Consider the following 20,854-nt stretch of genomic DNA (forward strand, 5'->3'; position numbering starts at 1 on the left):
GTTCTATGCTGCTGGGGCTAATGTGTTGCAACTAGATCAAACCATCAAAGGGCAGGGAGACAAAGAGCATAAACAGTTCAGCATAGGAATAGGCCCTTCGGCCCACAATGTCAGGCCTTAATATTTTACCTTGTTAAATTCCTCTCCTGTGCTTGCATGAGTTAGATAGAGCTCTAGGGGCTAGTGGAATCAAGGGATATGGGGAGAAGACAGGCACGGGTTATTGATTGGGGACGATCAGCCATGATTGCAATGAATGGCGGTGCTGGCTCGAAGGGCCGAATGGCCTCCTCCTGCACCTATTTTCTATCTTTCTATGTAACTCCATATCCCTCCATTCCCTGCATATCCATCTGTCAATCTGTAAGCCTCTTAAAACACCACATTGTATCTGCTTCCACCACCACCCCTGGCAGCTTCTTTGAAGCACCCACCATTCTCTGTATTAAAAAAAGTACTTGCTCTGTACATCTCCTTTAAACTTTCAACTGACCTTGAAGCTATGCCCTCTAGTCTTTGACACTTACAACTGGGAGAAAGGTTCTCACTGTCTATCTATGCCTCTGATAATTCTATAAATTAAAACTAGAGCAGTGGAGTTGTTGCCTCACAGCGCCAGAGATCTGGGTTCGATCCTAACTATAGGGTGCTGTCTGTGCGGTTTATACATTCTCCCTGTAACCTCGTTAATTTTCTCTAGGTTTTCTGGTTTCCTCCAACATACCAAAGACTTGCAGGCTTGTAGGTTAATTGGCCTCTGTAAATTGCCCCTAGTGTGTAGGATGCAAAAGTGGAATAAAATAACCATTGCTGGTGATCAATGGCCAGCGTGAACTTGTGGGCTGAAGGGCCTGTTTGCACACTGTATCTCTCAACTGTATCTCTAATCTAATATAAGATCTTCCCAGCGCCTCTGACGCCCCATTATAAACAATCCAAGTTTGGTCACCCTGTTCTTGTAACTAATTCCCTCTAATCCAGGCAGCATTCTGGTGATCTTCTGCACTCTTTCCAAAGCCTCTACTCCCTTCCTTAAAAAGGGCCGACCAGAACTGCAATGATGCAAAGTGGTCCAGCAAATCTGCTGAGGATTGATATGTATAGCAAAATTGGAAATATAGGTTATTATTTGAGATGTGTATTCATTAGCTTTGTGCAGCTGCCATCTTGCTAATTGCAAAATTGATGTATTCGTGCAGAAGGCACAAAACCTAGTTGTCCACTCCAATCTATGCACTCTTTTAAAAATATAACGTATGCATCACTGCTGCTCAACCTGTCTGGTATCAAATATTGATTCTTACAACTTAATTGCTGGATATTTAAAAATTGTACAATTTAAAATAAAAGTATTTTGTTTTTCTCTTTTGTGCCCCTTTTTTTCTGAGAGTAGGAATTCCTCTTCATATTTTCTTGAGCTGCCAACCCTAAATCTGAAATGACCTCTCCTAGTTCTGGATTCCCCACATGGGTAAACAGACCATCAGGATCAACCTTCCTTGTTGACATGTCTAACGCCAGCATAGCTGACTCTTAAACGCCTTCTATCATTCACTGAGTCCTTGCTTATTCGGTCACTTGTTTCAAATCAGTTTGAGGACATATTGAGAATAAATATAAAATAAGTTTGTTTGGATCCAGTGTGTCAAGTGGTCTTTGTTATTGTGTCTGTACCCTCTGTCTAAAACAGCAATGCACTGTATCAAAACCTGCTGTATATTGTTGTTCAAGATAGCATAGGAGATTTCTAAGGCTCTCTTTAGAGTCTCTTTGAGGCATCGTTGAGAACATTTAGGGTTTCTGAGGCTATCTTTAGAACATTAGAAATTGCTGACTCTTCTAAGTTTACCTCAGAACAGGAACATAGAGAACCATGTTTAACAAATCTAGTCCATCTGATTCGTGTGCTCGGTCCAGTTTCCACGCGGACTCTTTGGGTGATATATGGTAATATAAAATGGAATACCTCAAGTACAAAGGGACTGGATCAATGGATCGCGAGGCGGAGTGGATAAACATTTCTTTGGTGGCTGTGATGCAGTTGTTCACTTTATTTCTGCACTGCCGAAGAATCCTGGACCTCGCTATGCAGAGCACTCTCCACAAAATGTGCACCTCATTACATTTTTTAAAGAAAATTTAAAAAATGGGAATGGAAATCAGCCACTCGGCTCTTTAGGACTGTTCCAGCATTAATTAGATTGTTTCTTGCCTTCAACATCATCACGGCACATTTCTAACCATCACCACCAACCTTCTCACCGCATCACTGCCCCATCTCTCACTATATTTCCAGTCAATGTCTGTTCGATGGAAATCGTTCAGACGTCCCACTTGTGGGAAACAGCAAAGAACTTGCATATAGTAAGATTACACACAGAGCAATATGAAATAATCAGGTTGCCTGTCTCTAGAAAAATTGGTTGTGCTGTTAACATTGGCCCTAGCATTTGGGGAGAAAGCCCATCATCTTCAAAATAGAATAGAAACTGCTCTAATAAGTAATTTCTCTGCAGGTACCAGCACAGGGAGGCAGAACCCAAGGATTATGATGTAGATGCAATTCCACGGGGAAAGGCGAAAAACCTGCACCGATCAACATATAAACGTTTTTCAAACCTTAATGATGGGGTAAGCAATCAATCAGAGTAATAAATAAGTAAATCGACCTGTAATTAAACTTAACCTTGAACCAGCTCGCCCAATAGTCATCACACAAAACCAGTTGCATTTTGACATGGTGACATTTATTTTTGCTTGGGGCAAAAGTTTCAGTTGAGCCTTAAAATTTGGCAGCAGATTTATGGGTATAATCCTGCCAATAAAAGATGCTTGTAAACATTTCCCCCATTTTAACAACAGCCTTTGAGCAGTAATGAAATATTGATTGTGTAGGAAGGAACTGCTAATGCTGGTTTACACCGAAAATAGACACAAAATGCTGGAGTAACTCAGTGGGTCAGGCAGCATCTCTGGAGAAAAGGAATAGGAGATGTTTCGGGTCAAGACCCTTCTTCAGACTGGTCAATAAATAAATATTGATTGTACACAAAAAAGCTGGGTTGCCTATTTCCTTCGCTGAGTTTCTCCAGCTTTTTTGTGTACCTTCGATTTTCCAGCATCTGCAGTTCCTTCTTAAACAATAAATATTGATTGTCGTGTTTTGGTAGGACATTAGATTTTTAGACTCTAAACTTTAGAGATACAGCGTGGAAACAGGCCTTTCGGCCCACCAAGTCCGTGCCAATCACGATCACCCTGTATACTAAGGTCCTACACACCAGGAAGAATTTACAATTTTACCTAAACCAATTAACCTACAAACATGTATGTCTTTGGGATGGGGGAGGAAACCGGAGCACCTGGAGAAAAACCATGACAGTCGCAGGGAGAATGTACAATCTCCATACGGACAGCACCCGTAGTCAGAATCTAACCCGGATCTCTGGTGCTGGAAGGCAGCAGCTCTACCGCTGCATCACTGTGCCACCCAAAAATATGCTTTTTAAGTGTCTTTAGTAAGAAGACACTAAACGACTGCTTTGAAAATAGTGAGCTCTGATTCCTACCAATGGATCAGCAGATGGAAAGATTGTGGGTTCGCTGCTCCAGAAACCTCTAGTGTCAATACTGAGGGTTTGGAGTACTGGTGGAAATGCCATTGATGCCTGCAGAAGGATGCAGGATAGATATCTCTGATGCATAGTTTTTTTTCATATTCCTCTTAGTCCTTCCAACAACCTCTTTTGACCATTCAGTAAAAATGGCGGATCTGCACCTTAACTCCATGCGTCTTTTCCCAACAATGGTGCAGCTGTAGAACTGCTACTTCACGGTATGTAACAAACTGGATTCAATCCTAACATTGGGTGCCCTGCCAATGTGAAGGATGCACATCCTCTCTGTGACCGCATGGGTTTCCTCTGGAGGTTCTGGTTTGTGACCACATCCTGATGACGTGTGGGTCGTTCGTTTAACTGGCCATTGTAAATTGCCTCGAGTGTGCAATTGAGTGGTGGAGCCTGGGGCAAGGATGGAGGGAGTTAATGGAAGTTTGCGGAGAATAGAATGTGTTGGGATAGAATTAGTGGTTGATGATTGGTGTGGACTCAAGAGCCTCGAAGGGCCTGTTTCCATTCTATATCTCAATGACTCTTGGACTCTAAGACGTATTCTCCAGTTAACAAAAGCATATCAACCTCACGATTAAAATAAGCATTGTCTTAGCAGTAGTAGTCATTGACATTAAACTCCTCTACCACTGCTCCTGTGAAGAACTTTGGGACATTTTATTAGGCTAAAGGCACGACAAAACATACTTTTATTTATGTGGATAACGTATCCCTACGGGCTCTGTTTGTTACAACTCGGTGATTAGTGATCACTCAGCTGTGAGACAGAAAGTAACAAGTTCATTAAATTTATGGGGCTTGGTCATAAAATAAATCTCAGTTGTTGCTCCAGTGTACTCCTGAGCGAGTGTCGCAGCGCTGGAGAAGATGGATGAGCCATCAGGGGTATTAAGAGTTACGGTATCAAAATGTATTGATAGGATTAAAATGCAGATCAGCTGTTATCTAATTGAATGGTGGAACAGTTTGAGGAGTGACTGCCCTCTTTAAAGCCACCATTTGACACATCCTTGTCATTCAGGAATATCATGTCTGTTTATTTACTTCAAGTTTTATTTCCAGCCTGACCCCATGTTCCTGATGCAAAATCCAGTGGTCTCGTTCTTGAAATGAACATCTGGGCTCGGGAATTCCAGAGATTCACAATCCTTTTGAGAAAATAAATTTCTCTTCATCTTTAATCTGAAACCTTTTAACCAGAAACAGTGATCCCCTGGCATTTCACCTTCTGCCCTGAGAAAAAAAATCTGATTATCTATCAATCCTTCTCAAAATCTATGTTTCAATGATATCACCTCTCATGTTTTTAAACCCCACTGAGTCGAGGCCGATCGTACTCAATCACTCTGACATTCTCATCTCAGGGTTCAATGTAGTAAATTCACGTCGTTCCAGTTCTTACACATTGATCAGAATTAGCTGAAATTTGGGGTTGTGGGAATTACCTGGGACAAATTAATACTTCAAAATAGAGCAGAGGCAGATGTCATCAACAACTGATCACATTGTGTTGCAGGAGTGGACGACCACAACAGAGTCATTTATGTCACAAATTAATTTAAAGGATGACTATCGTCTAAGGGAAAAAAAGCCAATATTGGATATGAAAGATACAATAAAGGAACTTTTGGAGAGGTACGTTTAAGGCATTTAAGGGTAAAGTACATTTTAGTAAATATAATTCTTAATTATGTTGATAGTGAACTACCGCTCAGTGGGTAGTTCTTTTGGTTCTGTATCAGAAGAATGTGCATTTGTGAAATCTGCAGAGAATAAATCGACCCTTCAGAGTGTGGTGCACAGGGTGTAGCTTCTGTGGTGTAGCTCTACTCCCTTTCCTTTGTATTTGTGTTCCTAAACACAAAGTGAAGGATGCTGGCAAAGCAATGTACCCTTCCTTATTCTCCCTCCAGTCTGAAGAAGGGACCTGCCCCAAAACATCCATGACCATTCCATCTACAGGTGCCGCCTGACCCGCTGAGTTCCTCCAGCTCTTTGGGTTTTGCTCAAGATTCCAGCATCTGCAGTTCCTTTGGATCTGTCATCCTCTCTCTCTCATGTGAGCTGGGAAGGTTCATTATCTAGCCCAGTAGTTCCCAAGCTTTTTTAGCTCATGGCCCCCTTGGGATCTTTTAATTTTTCCGTGGCCCCCCCTGACATTATTAGCGGAAAAATAGTACTTCAATATTACATAGAAACATAGAAAATAGGTGCAGGAGTAGGCCATTCGGCCCTTCGAGTCTGCACCGCCATTCAATATGATCATGGCTGATCATTCAAATCAATATGCCATACCTGCCTTCTCTCCATATGAGCCACAAGGGCCACATCTAACTCCCCCTTAAATCTAGCCAATGAACTGGCCTCAACTACCTTCTGTGGCAGAGAATTCCACAGATTCACCACTCTCTGTGTAAAAAATGATTTTCTCATCTCGGTCCTAAAAGACTTCCCTCTTATTCTTAAACTGTGACCCCTTGTTCTGGACTTCCCCAACATCGGGAACAATCTTCCTGCATCTAGCCTGTCCAACCCCTTAAGAATTTTGTAAGTTTCTATAAGATCCCCCTTCAATCTTCTAAATTCTAGCGTGTACAAGCCGGGTCTATCCATCTTTCTTCATATGAAAGTCCTGCCATCCCAGGAATCAGTCTGTTATAATACCTTCCATAAAAATATCACTGTCTATTAATTGCACATATATTCTCTTTTATTCTATTCCACAAACATCAAAAATATTTCAACTACATAGATTTAAATTTATTAGAACTGAAATTTAGGAGGCAACAGGGTGGTAGCTATGTGGCCCCCTTCATTGAACCTGTGGCCCCCTAAATCCCAAAAAATGTCTGTGGCCCCCCTGAAATTTGCCATGGCCCCTCTGGGGCCATATGGCCCCAGGTTGGGAATCACTGATCTAGCCTATTAAAGTGATTGAAACTGCTGCACAAAGTACATTATCAATCATATACAGGGAGGTTAGAGAAGGTTAGGAGGACACTGATTAGATCGCAAAAATATGTTGAATTCCTTCATCAGTAACACGCAAACCAAAACAAAAATTATTGTTTAATTTTCCTTGCATTTTTACAATCAATTATTTTGAAGTAAATTTAGTTCAACTTTATACTCCTTTTCATTTAAATGGGATTCTCGTGTACATAAAGATCACATTGATCTCTTATTATTGAACACAAAAGTACAAGTTGTGCAGGGAGGGGGCAACTATTGTATACTTGTATAATGTAGCTTTGCTATAATTTAGCTATATTGAAGACCCACCAAATCTTCATTCGAAAATCCTGGTGTCACTGCCTCAGCTCACCAGTCATTGAAATCTTCATCCATACCTTTGACTACCTCTAGACTCAGACTATTCCAATGCTCTTCTTCCAAGCCTTCCGTTTCTACTTTCACTAACTTGTGGTCATCCAAACCTCTGCCTCATGTGTCCAACTTGTACCAATGTCCCGTTCAATCCATTGCTCCTGTGATTACCCACATTAGTTCCCAGTTCAGCAATGACTTGCTTTTGAAATCCTCATCTTTGTTTTCAAATTCCTCCATGTCCCTGTCCATTCCTTTCTCTGTTCAACCCTGCAATGTCCATGTGCTCTTCCAAATGTGGCCCGTGCCTAAGTTGTGATTTTAATGCTTTCACCACAATCAGCTCCATATTTTCACCATGTACTGTTCAGGTTGCTCTGTTATACCGAAGGATGCCATTACATAGGAAACGGTGCAAAAAAGATTGATGAGCATGTTACCAAGTCTGGAAGATTTGAGTGATAAGAAGAGGCTGGATCTTGTTTTCTTTGGGCGTATAAAGCAGAGGGTGACCTTATAGAGGTTTTACATAATGGTGAGGGTCCTAGATAAAGTGAATAGCTACAGTCTTTTCCTCAGAGTAGAGTGATCTATAACAATGTCTAAACATGGCTTTAAGATGAGAGGGAAATGATTTGAAAAGATCTGAGGGTCTACTTTTTCCACACAGCTGCCACAGGTGGGTACAATTGTGACATTTAGCAGACGATTGAACATGGATAGGGAAGGTTTGGAGGGGTATGAGTCATGCATTGATAAGTTGGAGTAGCTCAGTAATGCATCTTGGTCAGCATGGACAAGTTGGGCCGAAGGGCCTGTTTCTGTGCTGTATAGGTCTAATGCTCGAAAAAGAAGATCAGAAAATTGTCCCTAGTTTTTTGTTCATTGCTTTTTGTGGGAACCTGGTGTATTTACGGTTCGGAAAGTGCTTTCTTGTTTGTATTTTTGGGATGTTATGATACCATGAAAAGTTCTATATAAATTCATGTCTGTAGGTGGTGCTGCAGTAAGGGATTTTAATCCTTGTTTGCACATTAACAGTTTGTGATTGTAGTGGCAGGCATCAAAATAAGAACACATTCTCTTCGGAAATGGTGTTAGTACTGTGCTCTGCCTTCAGAAATGAGTATAATTGAAAGACCCCTCCTTTAGGTTCATAGGAGCCTGTCTTCTGTGCCTTATGTAGGTTAAATGTGGCTGAGATATAATAATAATAATAATACATTTTATTTGTATAGAGCTTTTCAAGGACTCAAAGTCGCTTTACATGGTGAGTCAAGAACAAAACTAAATAGAGCAGTAAGACAGAGATGCAAAGGGGAGGGGGACATGGGACTAAGGGTATGCAGAGGTGAAGAGATGGGTCTTGAGGCGGGACTGGAAGATGGTGAGGGACTCAGAAGTTCGGATCAATTGTGGGAGGGAGTTCCAGAGCCTGGGAGCTGCCCTGGAGAAGGCTCTGTCTCCAAAAGTGCAGAGGTTGGATTTCAGAATGGAGAGGAGACCGGCTGAAATGGATCTGAGGGACCATGAGGGTTTGTAGGGGGAGAGGAGGTCAGTGAGATAAGGGGGGGCCAAGTGGTTGAGGGCTTTGTAGGTGAGGACCAGGATTTTGTAGATGATCCGGTGGGAAATGGGAAGCCAGTGAAGTTCTTTGAGGACTGGGGTGATGTGGTGCCAGGATTTGGTGTGGGTAATGAGTCGGGCGGCTGCATTCTGGACCAGTTGGAGTCGGTTGATGTTGCTGGAATTAATGCCAAAGAGAAGAGAGTTACAGTAGTCCAGTCGGGAGGAGATGAAGGCATGGATGATATCACACCTCTGGCAGATACTCCCGAGGAAAATTGCCCTCCTGCAGTATTTACCTGCTGGGGATCAAAGGTTGGCTGTAACTGTCTCAGTATCAAAAGTAAACCTACCTGATCTTGCCCTGGTTAAATTGAAAAGCAGGTACATCTGTGAAAAAACCATGCAGCACCAGTGACATGTTTTTTACCCTCAGGAACGTTATCATATCATAATAAGTGGGTCAGGCAGCATCTGTGGAGCGAATGGACAGATGACGTTTCGAGTTGGAACTTATCTTCAGTTTGATTCTGGCTTGTGGCGTTTCTTGTGTCTTGAGTGAGGGAGGTTTTCTTCCTGGATCATTAAGTCCTGTAGCAGCTCAAAACCGGACCCCGCAAAGGTAAAGGCAATGATGGCAATGATGGGATGCCAATCCAGACAGATATTGCTGGGATCTAATATTTCTTGAGATTTGTCAATGAATTAAGCAAATTCTACCTTAATAAGGTGAGGTAGTGAATCAGAACCAACTGACAAAGAAAGATGAAGGTACACAAAAATGCTGGAGAAACTCAGCAGGTGCAGCAGCATCTATGGAGCGAAGGAAATAGGCAATGTTTCAGGCCGAAACCCTTCCAAAGAAAGATGTTGAATAGTGTGGCATCCAAAGTGGTCACAGCAGAGTCAATGTATCTCAATGACAGAAAATAGTTGATGGTAGAGCAGATGTCTAAAAAAAAGGTTAGACCAGGTGGGTCGGGAGGCAAAGAAGTGTTCCTCCAGCACTTTATGTTTTTCTCAAGATTCTAGCATCTGCAGTTTCTTGTGTCTCCAACTCTTCAACCTAGAAGGATAGTAGACCCATCAGAATGCCATCATTTACAAGTTCTCTTCCAAGGCATATACTGTGCTAAATGTATCACTGTTCTTTAATGATCGCTAGATCTAATTTTTGGAACTCACTACCGGGTACCTTCATCAGAACTCCTGCATCAAGAATTAAACGCTAGCCTCTCTATGTTGACGACATCTTCCGAAAAGAATAAGAAAAGTGATTTGGTTAATCCCATAAGGACAGGACAGCTATTGAAAGTTATACTAAATAACAAGAGAGGTAGAGAGGTTTAAGAGAGGTTAAGAGCACAGATGGATGCAGGCATGATGAGTAGTTGTGAAAGTACAAAACCTGGGAAGAATGCAGAAATATCCTGGTTATTGTAGGGCTGGAGGAGGTGACAAAGATAAGGAGAACCAAGACCATTGAGAAACTTCAGAAGAATTATGAAAAATTAATGGAATTATAGGAAGCTGTTGTGTTTATGCTCCCATCAATAGTTTGTTTCTCCTTTTAATGAGGTTCTCTTTCACACAAGTTTGTAATATTTTTAACTATTTACAAACCTACCTTCTAATTGTCCTCCATGTTGTAACTCCTTCTGACCTCTGATCTTTATGCTTGTGGCTGTTATGCCACAATGAGGCAGTGTTACATCACTTAGATTCCTTTAAATCTGTTTACATGTATTTCAGCTTCACCATTCAATAAAACGTAAAGTTCATCTACCTAACGTTCCATAGAGTTGAATCATGACTTCTCATTACATCGTGTAGCGTAAGAGGTTTCATTTTAGCTACCCTACTTCAGGTCACGCAATTTAAATTACCCCTTAACATAGAATGTGCTTTCTGCATAAAGGTTCCATCCAAGTTTCTAATCCAACTAAATACTTGCAACACCATAAAGGACATGAGACGTTTTGGTTTTTATTTTTAGTTTAGTTTTTCAGATACATCTTGGAAACAAACCGATCGGCCCATCGACCAGCGAGCACCTATACACGAGTTTTATCCTACACACTAGAGACAATTTACAGAAGCCAATTAATTTACAAACCTGCACAACTTTGGGGTGTGGGGGGAAACTGGAGCACCTGGAGGAAACCCATGCGGTCACAGATAGAATGTGCAAACTCCATACAGACAGCATCCATAGTCAGGATTGAACCCGGGCCTCTGGTGTTGTAAGGCAGCAGCTCTATAGTTGTGCCACAATGCCACTCTGGTTGTTAAATTATTCTAACAAATCTAATTATCATTCATTGCTGTTTATTAAAGCCTGTCTGAGGTGTCCTGTTCTGCAGTCTTCCAATACTTCCTCCAAAGAGACAATTCCTGTGCTACATTCCACCCTCCTCAGTCTTTACTTCACAGGATCCAGTTCATGGCAACTGTTGGCTGACTGTAGCTTTCTGCTAAACCTCTTGTTGATGTTGTGGTTGAATTTTCATTACATGTAGCAGAAGAGATTTCATTATAGCTGTCCCGTTGCAGTAGGACATAGCCTATGCTTTCTATCTCTGCCTTTGTCTCATTCCAGATGGAACTTTGGGCTTCCAAAATCTTGCAGTTGTTTACAGTATTGTTTTGGTTTGGTGGTTCATCGGCTTCTCGGGAGGGTGAGGAGTGAACTATGGCATTGATATCTTTCCATACGCCAGGGCACTGAGCTATGATCCATGTGAGCTTATTTTCCTTTTAACAGAAATAATATGGCTGTTTTTATAGCTCTCCCCCTTTTCTTTTAATTCATTGGATCCATTTCATTGGATAGTTGATCATGATGTTTAGTTGGGTGAATCCCAATTGTAAACCTTGCAAAGTCGTCCATAGCAAATTGCGGGCTTATGTATATTTATAACCTCGTCAGTTCATAAATCACAACCGAAGGTGTAGTTAATCCCGGTAGTCTATTTCTTAGAAAAATGATCAAGTAGATTTTGGCTGGCACTGTGCAGAGATTCTCACCCTCTGCCCAGAGTATATCCAGCATTTCCTTTTCAAACAAAGACTATATCTGTTGCCTCGCCTATAAAGATCTGCACACATCATAATTTTGTGTGAAGTCTATCTCCTTTGCATTCATGCTTGGGCAGTATGCTAATGTACGAGCTTTCCACACACCGATGTTCTTCACAAGTGTGGTGAGGGTTCTTCGTCTGGCATTTGTCAACTCACAGATCTAGTACCAACATCCTCTTTTCTCTGAAAAAATATTCCTCAAATGCTTGACTCATCATGAATATAGCTATATGTGGAATCTTCTGCTGCTGGTCTGACCACTTCCTCATTGGAACCTCCTGCAATTGTTGCAGTGTTATTTCAAGTGATGTGCTAATCTGTAGCTTTGGCTTCAGTGGTTTTGCTACAATAGGATCATTTGGAACAATCGGTTGTTCTGGTTCTATAATTCTGAAGTCTGTAATACATGCAATATGATATACACGCACCAATCTGTCTATGGCAATATACATCCTGCTGCCTCAAAATTAGACAATGTATGTATCAGATGTCTACATTCAGTCTCCAATTGGTAGTGATTACTTTTCCCACATACTCATAGAGTAATAGAAAGATACAGTACAGAAACAGGCCCTTTGGCCCACTGAGTCCACACTCCCCATCAACCACCCATTTACACCAATCACGATTTCATCCTTGCCCCATTCCCATCAACTCCCCTGAGATTCTACCCTTTATTGACTCACTAGAGGCAATTTACTGTAGCCAATCAACCTACCAGTCTGAACATCTTTAGGATGTGGGGGAAAACCAGAAGGCGTTGGAATGGAAGCACAAGGGAATCCTACACGGTCACAGGGAGAAAGCACAACACATGGACAGCACCCAAGCTCAAGTTTGAACCCGGGTCTCTGGTACTAGTTTAGTTTAGTTTAGAGATACAGCGCGGAAATAGGCCCTTCGGCCGACTGGGTCTGCACCGACCAACGATCCCCGCATATTAACACTATCCTACACACTAGGGACAATTTTAACATTTACAAAGCCAATTTACCTACATACCTGTACGTTTTTGGAGTGTGGGAGTAAACCGAAGATCTCAGAGAAAACCCACGCGGTCACGGGGAGAACGTACAAATTCCGTACAGACAGCACCCGTAGCCAGGATCAAACCCAGGACTCCGGCGCTGCAAGCGCTGTAAGGCAGCAATTCTACCACTGCGCCACCGTGCTGACCTTGCTTGGGTCACTGTGTCGCCCTTACTGAACGATGTGTACTGCTGGAACCTCTAGTGTCACAGTTAGTAGTTCTTTTTCGATTTAAGCTCAGCATGCCTCAACTTCTGTTGGAGTTCTGCTTTAAAAATATATGGTTTGTTGTCTCACATAATAACTGCGGTCCCCTTTTTGACACTCTGCTTGTAGTATCATCTACTCTCTATAATTGAGAATTACTGCCTCTGCTGCCACCACCTCGGCTTGTTAGACAACCTGCTCACGGATGTCCATGCAACACCATTCAACATCTTTCCTTGTCAGTTGCCTCTGATTCACAACCTCTCTTAGTTAAGGCAGAATTAGCTTAATTCATCGACAAATCTCAATATATAAAAGATTCCATCAATATTTACCAGGCTTGATATTTCCAACTTCACTTTTGTGGGATCTGATTTGACCCGCTGCATTATGACTGCATGAACCAGTGAAACAAAACCTCCCTCAGCCTGGAAACACAAGAAATCACAGATGCTGGAATCTTGAGCAAAAAGCAAAGTGCTGGAGGAACTCAACGTTAACTGTGAAGGTAATGAACGGCCAAATTTTTGGGTCGGGACTCTTCTTCAGATGACTCTTCATTGTCTGTCCAATTCCCTCCACGGATGTTACCTGAGCCGATGAGTTCCTCCAACACTTTATTTTCGACCTCAATCTCAAGTTTAGTTTCTGTAGTAAAAACACAAAATGCTGGAAAACTCAGCTGGTCGGACAGCATCTGTAGAAAGAGAAATTGGGTTAACACTTCAGGTTGAAGACTTGATTTTTTTTGTTTTTATGTGAAGGTTTTTTAAATCAGAAATCAGAAGGAAGCATTTATCAGTTACAGGCCTTTGGTATCGAGTAAGTCCATTGAGGTTTATAAGGGATGTAAGAGGTCACGAAAAGGCCCCGACAAGCAGGATTAAGAATACCAACATCTTGTGTGATTCTGATCTTTTACCATATACAAGAAACAAGTGAGTAGCTGGGGAAGGTATAGGTTCCTTGTATGCTGGGAGCGGTCAGGAATAACTGTGATTGGTGTTCACCAGGGAGAAGGATGTGTTGGAGGGAGAATTAGGGGAAGGGTACACTGATATAGGTAAACACGACTATGTTAAGAAAGGGGTGTTAGGAATATTGCCATACATTAAGGTGATATAAATTACAGAGGTTGGTAAAATTATGAGGGGCATAGATAGGTCAGAATGAGTTTCATTTCCTGCGGTGTAGAGATTAACACAAGAATCTATAGGTTTAAGGTGAGAGGGGAGAACCTTAAAGGAGTCTGAGGGGTAAGATTTTCACACAGACAGTGGCGGTCAGAGAAAGTGGTTGAGGCAGATACAGTTTCCATGTTTCAAAGGCATTTGGAACAGATAGTTGGATGGAAAATGAGCAAGAGGGATAGAGGCCTAAGGCCAACAAATGAGATTAGTGTAGATCACAGTTAACATGGATAAATTGGGGCGAAGGGCCTGATTCTGTGCTGTACAAATCTATGACTGAATTTTAAATTCCCAGTATCTACATTTTGTTATTTTTATTTGCTTTCTGCAGAATACACGTCAAGTGCTTCTCTTTATGTCTATCTACGAGAGCTCTCATCTTTCTGTCATTGTCAATCTCTGTGTCTGTCTTTCCCCAAAGCAAGAGTGTATTATCCACTCTGATCTTTACGTGAACAAGTCAGTTGAACTCAGCCTTTGTGAATTGTTTTGCGTGAGTCATCCTGCCAGAAGATGTCCTCAGCCACAATATCTGCCCATGTGGAACAAACTGCAAACAAACTGCCACCGTGGACTTCTACATGGCAACATCTAGTCTTGGCACTGAAGTTATTTGCTCAGTTTCTTCGTTTATCTTTGTCGGATAATCGTTCCTATTCAGTACCTTATTCAAATCATGTGAACCCAAACACATCCTGAGCTTGTGTAGCCTTATCGCACATACTCCTCCTCTCCCTCACAGTGCACTGGAATGTGACATTAACTCATGGTTTTGTGGTTCTCACAATCACAATCATAGGGTCATACAACACAGAATAAGGATCATTTGCCCCATTTATCTTTCTACCAATTGCCTTTCATTTTTGTACCCCGATTGCTTATCCCCCTATTGAGTGAAAATGATCTTCACCGTTCACTTTACTTCGGCTTCTACATAGTAGCTAAATCTCCCTTTAACCACTGAAAAAAATCGAATCCCGTCTAGCCAATCTCTACTTGCATCTTAAATTCTCCTGCCTTAGCAACAACCCCATGAAGCCCATCCTTTCACCAGCATGATGACACATCTGAAAATGATACGTTAATGTTGGTCAAATAAGCACTTTACACATTTATAGATAATGACCCTGCCCTTGTAATCTCTGCATAGGCCAATAAATAGAATATCCATTCTGCTTTTTTAACCACCGTATCTGTCTGTCCCAATACATGAGGGATCTGTGCACACATACTCCAGGAACCCAATGTTCTTCTGCAATTCTCAGTTTCCTATGGTTTATTGCAGATTCCTTTGCCCTCTTAAAATTAAGATTACACAATTTTCCAGATGAATTCTATTATCCACTTTACTCCCCACTTCATCTTCCTGCATTTCACTTTCTTTCTCAGAAACAAATAAGATAACCATTTTTGTGTTGTCAGCAAACAAACACCTTAATAAAATCCCCCTATATTTAAATTCACATCATTGATGAAAATCATGGTAATATTAAAATTAGACTAATTTGATTGAGCCAGATCTTCAGTACACACGAACATTGGTTCAGAATAATGTTCTGTACATTACACAATATTCCCATAAATACATAGAAGGATGCTTAACAATTTACCAATTGGGGTAGATTGTTTGGAGTCATGGAGTCATATAGCACAAAAACAGGCCCTTTGGCCCAACTCATCCAAGATGCCCCATTCAAGATAGTCCCATTTGCCCATGTTTGGCCCATATCCCTCAAAACCTTTCCTGTCCATGAATGTGCCCTAGTGTCTTTCAAATGCTGTGTAATACCTGCCTCAACTACCTCCTCTAGCAGCTCGTTCCATATACCCACTGCCCTCTGAGTGAAAAAGTTGCCCCTCAGGTCTGTATTAAATCTTTCCTTCTTACCTTAAATAAATGTCCTCTAGTTCTTGATTCCCCTATCCTGGGTAAAAACTCTCTGTGCCTTCGCCCTATTCCCCTCATGATTTTATACTCCTATAAGATCACCCCTCGGCCTCCTTCCCTCCAATGAATAAAGTCGTAACCTGCCCGACCTCTCCCCACAGCTCAACCCCTCAAGTCCTGGCAATATCCTTGTAAATCTTCTCTGCACTCAGTCTGGCTTAAAATCATCTCTTCACGCTTTCCAGCTTCTGGAAATGATGTGGGAATCAACGAGTTAGCCAAGCAGCCTTGCGGCTTAGAAGTGGCGGTGAATATTTGACTAGAAACTGTTGTTATTAGCAATGGAGTGCATAATGAGTGGGGTAAGTTTTGTTTTTAGTGTTCACTAAATGGTGCAAGATTCTTTTCAAACTTTTAGAACATCTGGTTGCCCCGAAGCAAGTCATTATAACGTTATACCAAGGCACCTTCCAGACCACGTCAAAATGTGAGTACCTGTATCCCAGTTCATTAATAAAAAGCACTTGTACAATTCACTTGACTAAAGGAATACCCAGTGAACATGATTTAACTCAAAAGATATTAAGATAACTGTTCCTTAACTGCTTGCAATGGTCATGGTTAAATCGCTCCAATTATGTTTTGTACCGTGGCATGAGGTGCAACACTGTCGGCAACGATACCAGAGATACAAAATCCAACATGAGCTATATATGAGAAAGAAAGCTGGTGAGTAGCCTAATGGGGAAAAAATAATAATGGAGTGTTGGAATGTGTTAGTTACTGAGACCATTTTAATACTTTTGGGCCATAAAAGAGTTAGGGGAAATAATTACAACATCCAAGCCATCATCAGGAGCCGAGGAGAGACCATCATTTCATTGTATCAATTGACCAACACAGTATCAAAAATAAATTACAAATTTGACACAAAGATCAATAATTTTCAAGACATGATATTAAAGTGCGTACATTAACCTGTTAAATGAGTACCATTTGCTAAAATTATTTGTTTGCTCATTTTTTTTGCTTAATTTGGTATGGAATTTAAAATGTCCCCATGACTAAGTCAATGCAGGGAAGCAGTATTTCCATATTGTTTTACATCAATACATTTCAAATCAACCCACAAAGTGCGGGAGGATCTTGGTAGATCAGGCAGCATCTGGGGAGCCAAAACTGTCATCAACAGATTGAAAAGTTGATGTGAGGTGGGATGGGAGGAGGCTCATGTGGAGGATAAGTAGCAAAAGAATTGCTTCTGCCCAGTCAAACCTTTGAAATGTAATCCAATCTGAACATGGTAAGAGCGGCACGGTGGCGCAGCGGTAGAGTTGCTGCCTCACAGCACCTACAGCTCCATAGACCCGGGTTCGATCTCGACTACGGGTGCTGTCTGTACGAAGTTTGTACGTTCCCCCCATGATCGCATGGATTTTATCCGAGATCTTCAGTTTCCTCCCACACTCTAAATAATGTGCAGGTTTGTAGGTTAATTGGCTTGGTATAAATGTAAATTGTCCCTACTGTGTGCAGGATAGTGTTAATGTGGGGGGAGGGGGGGGGGGGGGATCACTGGTCGGTAAGGACTCGCTGGGCCGTAGGGCCTGAACCCATGCTGTATCTCTCACCTAAACTAAAGGGGCCTGACCCAGAATGTTGTCTATTCATACCTTCCCAGGCGCTGCCTGACCGGCTGAGATCCTCCAGCATCGAAATGTACTGATGTAAAACATTATGGAAAAGTCACAGGGACATTTTCAAATCCTATGCCAAATTAAACTAAAAATATGTGCAAAACACATAATTTTAGCAAATGATACTCATATAACATAGGTTAATATCACTTTAATATCATGACATGAAAAGTATTGATCTTTGTGTCAAATTTATACGTTATTTTTCATGCTGTGCTGCTCAATTGATTTTGGATCAATGGTGATGGATCAGATGTTGTATTTGATTTCCCTTAACCCTCTGAAGTCAATATCTATGTATTGCTTTCTTCTGGCACAGAATTACATTGAACTTTCCAGCACAGAAATGGGTCATTCAAAGTAACCTATTCCACACCAGTGTTCTTACTCCACATAATCCTACTTCGTCCTATTTCATCTTAGCTCAGTATTGAGGGTGACCAGCTTGATCAAGTCAGATTCACAGCATTTTCTCAAATTTAGGAACGTCTTGAAAATTGTTGGAACTGCTTTCCTGCAACCAAGTGGGAGGAATTCCATCATAATCCTGACTTGTAGCTGGTGGTCTGGCTTTGTTGAATTAACAGATGAGTCACTCACAACCTCTCACCAGCTCATGCAGCCACAGTAAATATGTGGCAGTATTGGATGGATGGGCAGCTAATTTTAAAGCACATGTCTTCAGTACTACGTCTGGGCCATTTCCTAGTCCCATAACATCTGCTTTATCCAGTGTTCTCAGTCGTGATTTGATATCTACAGTGAATTGATTAAAGCCTAGTTTCTGTAATGATGTGGATTTGAAGGTGAAGCTAAGATCACTCATGATTGCCTCTATTTCTCTGATGTTGGACCTTGACATCATTATCGCTGGGAATATTCTTTCAGTCTTCTCTTCCCATTAATTGTTTAGTTTTTCACATATATTCGCAAATAGATGTGATAGGACTGCAGAGCTTCAATTCGATTCATTAGTTGGTGCTTACGTAGTTGCTATTTAACATACATGCAGAAACATAGAAAATTGTTGCAGGAGTAGGCCATTCAGCCCTTCGAGCCAGTACTGCCATTCAATATGATCATGGCTGATCATCCAAAATCAGTAACTTGTTCCTGCTTTTTTCCCCATATGCCTTGATTCCATTAGCCCTAAGTGCTAAATCTAACTCTCTTGCAAACATCCAGTGAATTGGCCTCGATTGCCGTCTGTGTCAGAGAATGCGACAGATTCACAACTCTCTGGGTAAAAAAGTTTTTCCTCATCTCGGTCCTAAATGGCCTACCCTTATTCTTAAACTGTGAATGCAGCCTTCATTGTATTGTTAGATGTGCCTGGTGTTGTAGCCCATATGCCTTTATGCCTAGACTGGCCAAGGTGATATCAGGAAACAGTTGCTCACATGGAGTTATATGGAAATCTGGAACTCTTGCTAATAAAATGCAGAACCCAAGAACAATTAAGATTTTCCGATTTGAGATTGATTGATTGTTTTGAGACAAAGGTGGGTCCAAAGAAGGCAGATTGGAGTCAAAAGTCAAAAATGTAATTGTTTGGAGGAACAGGCCCTTCTGCCTGAATGGGCCTTCTCAACCTTTTTGAGCACTGAATGTTTTTGGAACTTGTACATTTTCTAACTGCCAAATTGTTTTTCCATTTTCTATGAAAGTTAACTTGCAGTTCACAGTGTCTTTAATTGGCATCTAGACCTCCAGTTAATCATGGGGGAAATGAGGCAATGTTATACTTTCGATTGCTGTCTCATTAATCCATATCAAAGTCCTGAGCAAGCAGACAATGGGACTTGTGGTCCCTGTGGTGGTGAAGAGATTTCACCACCACAGGGAACACAGCTCTCCTCTTCTGGCCTTGCATGAGGTTACATGTGATTCATTAATATGAATCACTACATTTGAAACAGGAGATGAGAAGATTGGAGGAAAATTGGCAGCTCATGGTTTTATATTTTTAATTAATCTAAACTGTCACTGATGTAGATTAAAATAAGATTTGTTTAAATATTTAGTCTATACTAGACTAAGTGGGACCCGTTGGGTCCCAGCATCACACGGGAGGGCTGGTCACCCAACGCAATATTCCACCTCTCTACCAATTCCAATATTGCTGGCCAGTCGAGGGGGGGGGGGGGGGGGGCTTTCTGTTGCACTAGTATGGGTGATGTGGGCTGAAGGGACTGGTTTCCAGAGGGATAGTATGGACATTGTGGGCCGAATGGATTCTTGGGCTGGCAGCTCAGTCAGTGAGGCCAGACAGCTCAGTCACTGAGGCCTGGGCAGTACAGTCACTCAGACCTGGCAGGCTGGCAGCTGAGAAACTGCCAGAAATTCTGCCCAAAACAGATGACAGACTCTGTGAGAGAAAAGGGGGAAGGGTGGACTGAATGGATTATTAGGCTGGCAGTTCAGTCACTTACGGCTGGTGGGCTGGCAGTTCACTTACTCACGGCTGGTGGGCTGGCAGTTCACTTACTCACGGCTGGTGGGCTGGCAGTCAGTCACTCACAGCTGGTGGGCTGGCAGTTCATTTACTCATGGCTGGTGGGCTGGCAGTGCAGTCACTCATGGCTGGTGGGCTGGCACTTCAGTCACTCACGGCTGGTGGGTTGGCAGTTCACTTACTCACGGCTCGTGGGCTGGCAGTGCAGTCACTCACGGCTGGTGGGCTGGCAGTTCAGTCACTTACAGCTGCTGGGCTGGTAGTTCACTTACTCACGGCTCGTGGGCTGGCAGTGCAGTCACATCTGGTGGGCTGGCAGTTCAGTCACTGACGGCTGGTGGGCTGGCAGTGCAGTCACTGACAGCTGGTGGGCTGGCAGTGCAGTCACTCATGCCTGGTACACTGGTAGTTCACTCAGTCACCCCTGCTCCCTTCACCCTCCCACTCTGCTCCTTGCCATTCCCCTCCCCCCCCCACGCATTCAGTCCATCTCCCCACAACATCCCCCCATGCACTCTTAGTGGCTCTCCCACAGAGCATCCATTCCTGCCCATTAGGTTTCCATTGTGATGAAGAACACGCAGGCATGAAAAGTGGAAAAAAGGATTTATTAAAGTTTAAAATGTGAATGACTCTTAAAATATAAGAACAATTTAAATGTTAAAGATGAGAATTATTAAGTTATTTATTGTTGTGTCTCTTGTTGCTGCTCACTGCATCTTTATGTCTCTTTGCTGTTGATTAAAAAAAAGACAATTTAAATATAGAGAGATTCAGCGGTC

The 20,854-nt window shown here is 42.0% G+C and overlaps 1 protein-coding gene across 1 annotated transcript in view; it reads left to right on the plus strand.

The window, feature by feature from the left end:
• Positions 1-20,854, plus strand: part of c3h9orf135 (chromosome 3 C9orf135 homolog) — a 30,280-nt gene that overhangs the window by 903 nt on the left and 8,523 nt on the right. Inside the window, exons 2-4 of the mRNA XM_033018117.1 lie at positions 2,517-2,631; positions 5,149-5,267; positions 16,339-16,407. Of these exons, the coding sequence (XP_032874008.1) occupies positions 2,517-2,631; positions 5,149-5,267; positions 16,339-16,407 (303 nt within the window). The remainder of the gene's footprint in view (positions 1-2,516; positions 2,632-5,148; positions 5,268-16,338; positions 16,408-20,854) is intronic.

Source organism: Amblyraja radiata, chromosome 3, assembly GCF_010909765.2.
Source record: "Amblyraja radiata isolate CabotCenter1 chromosome 3, sAmbRad1.1.pri, whole genome shotgun sequence".
In the NCBI taxonomy this organism is placed as follows: domain Eukaryota; kingdom Metazoa; phylum Chordata; class Chondrichthyes; order Rajiformes; family Rajidae; genus Amblyraja; species Amblyraja radiata.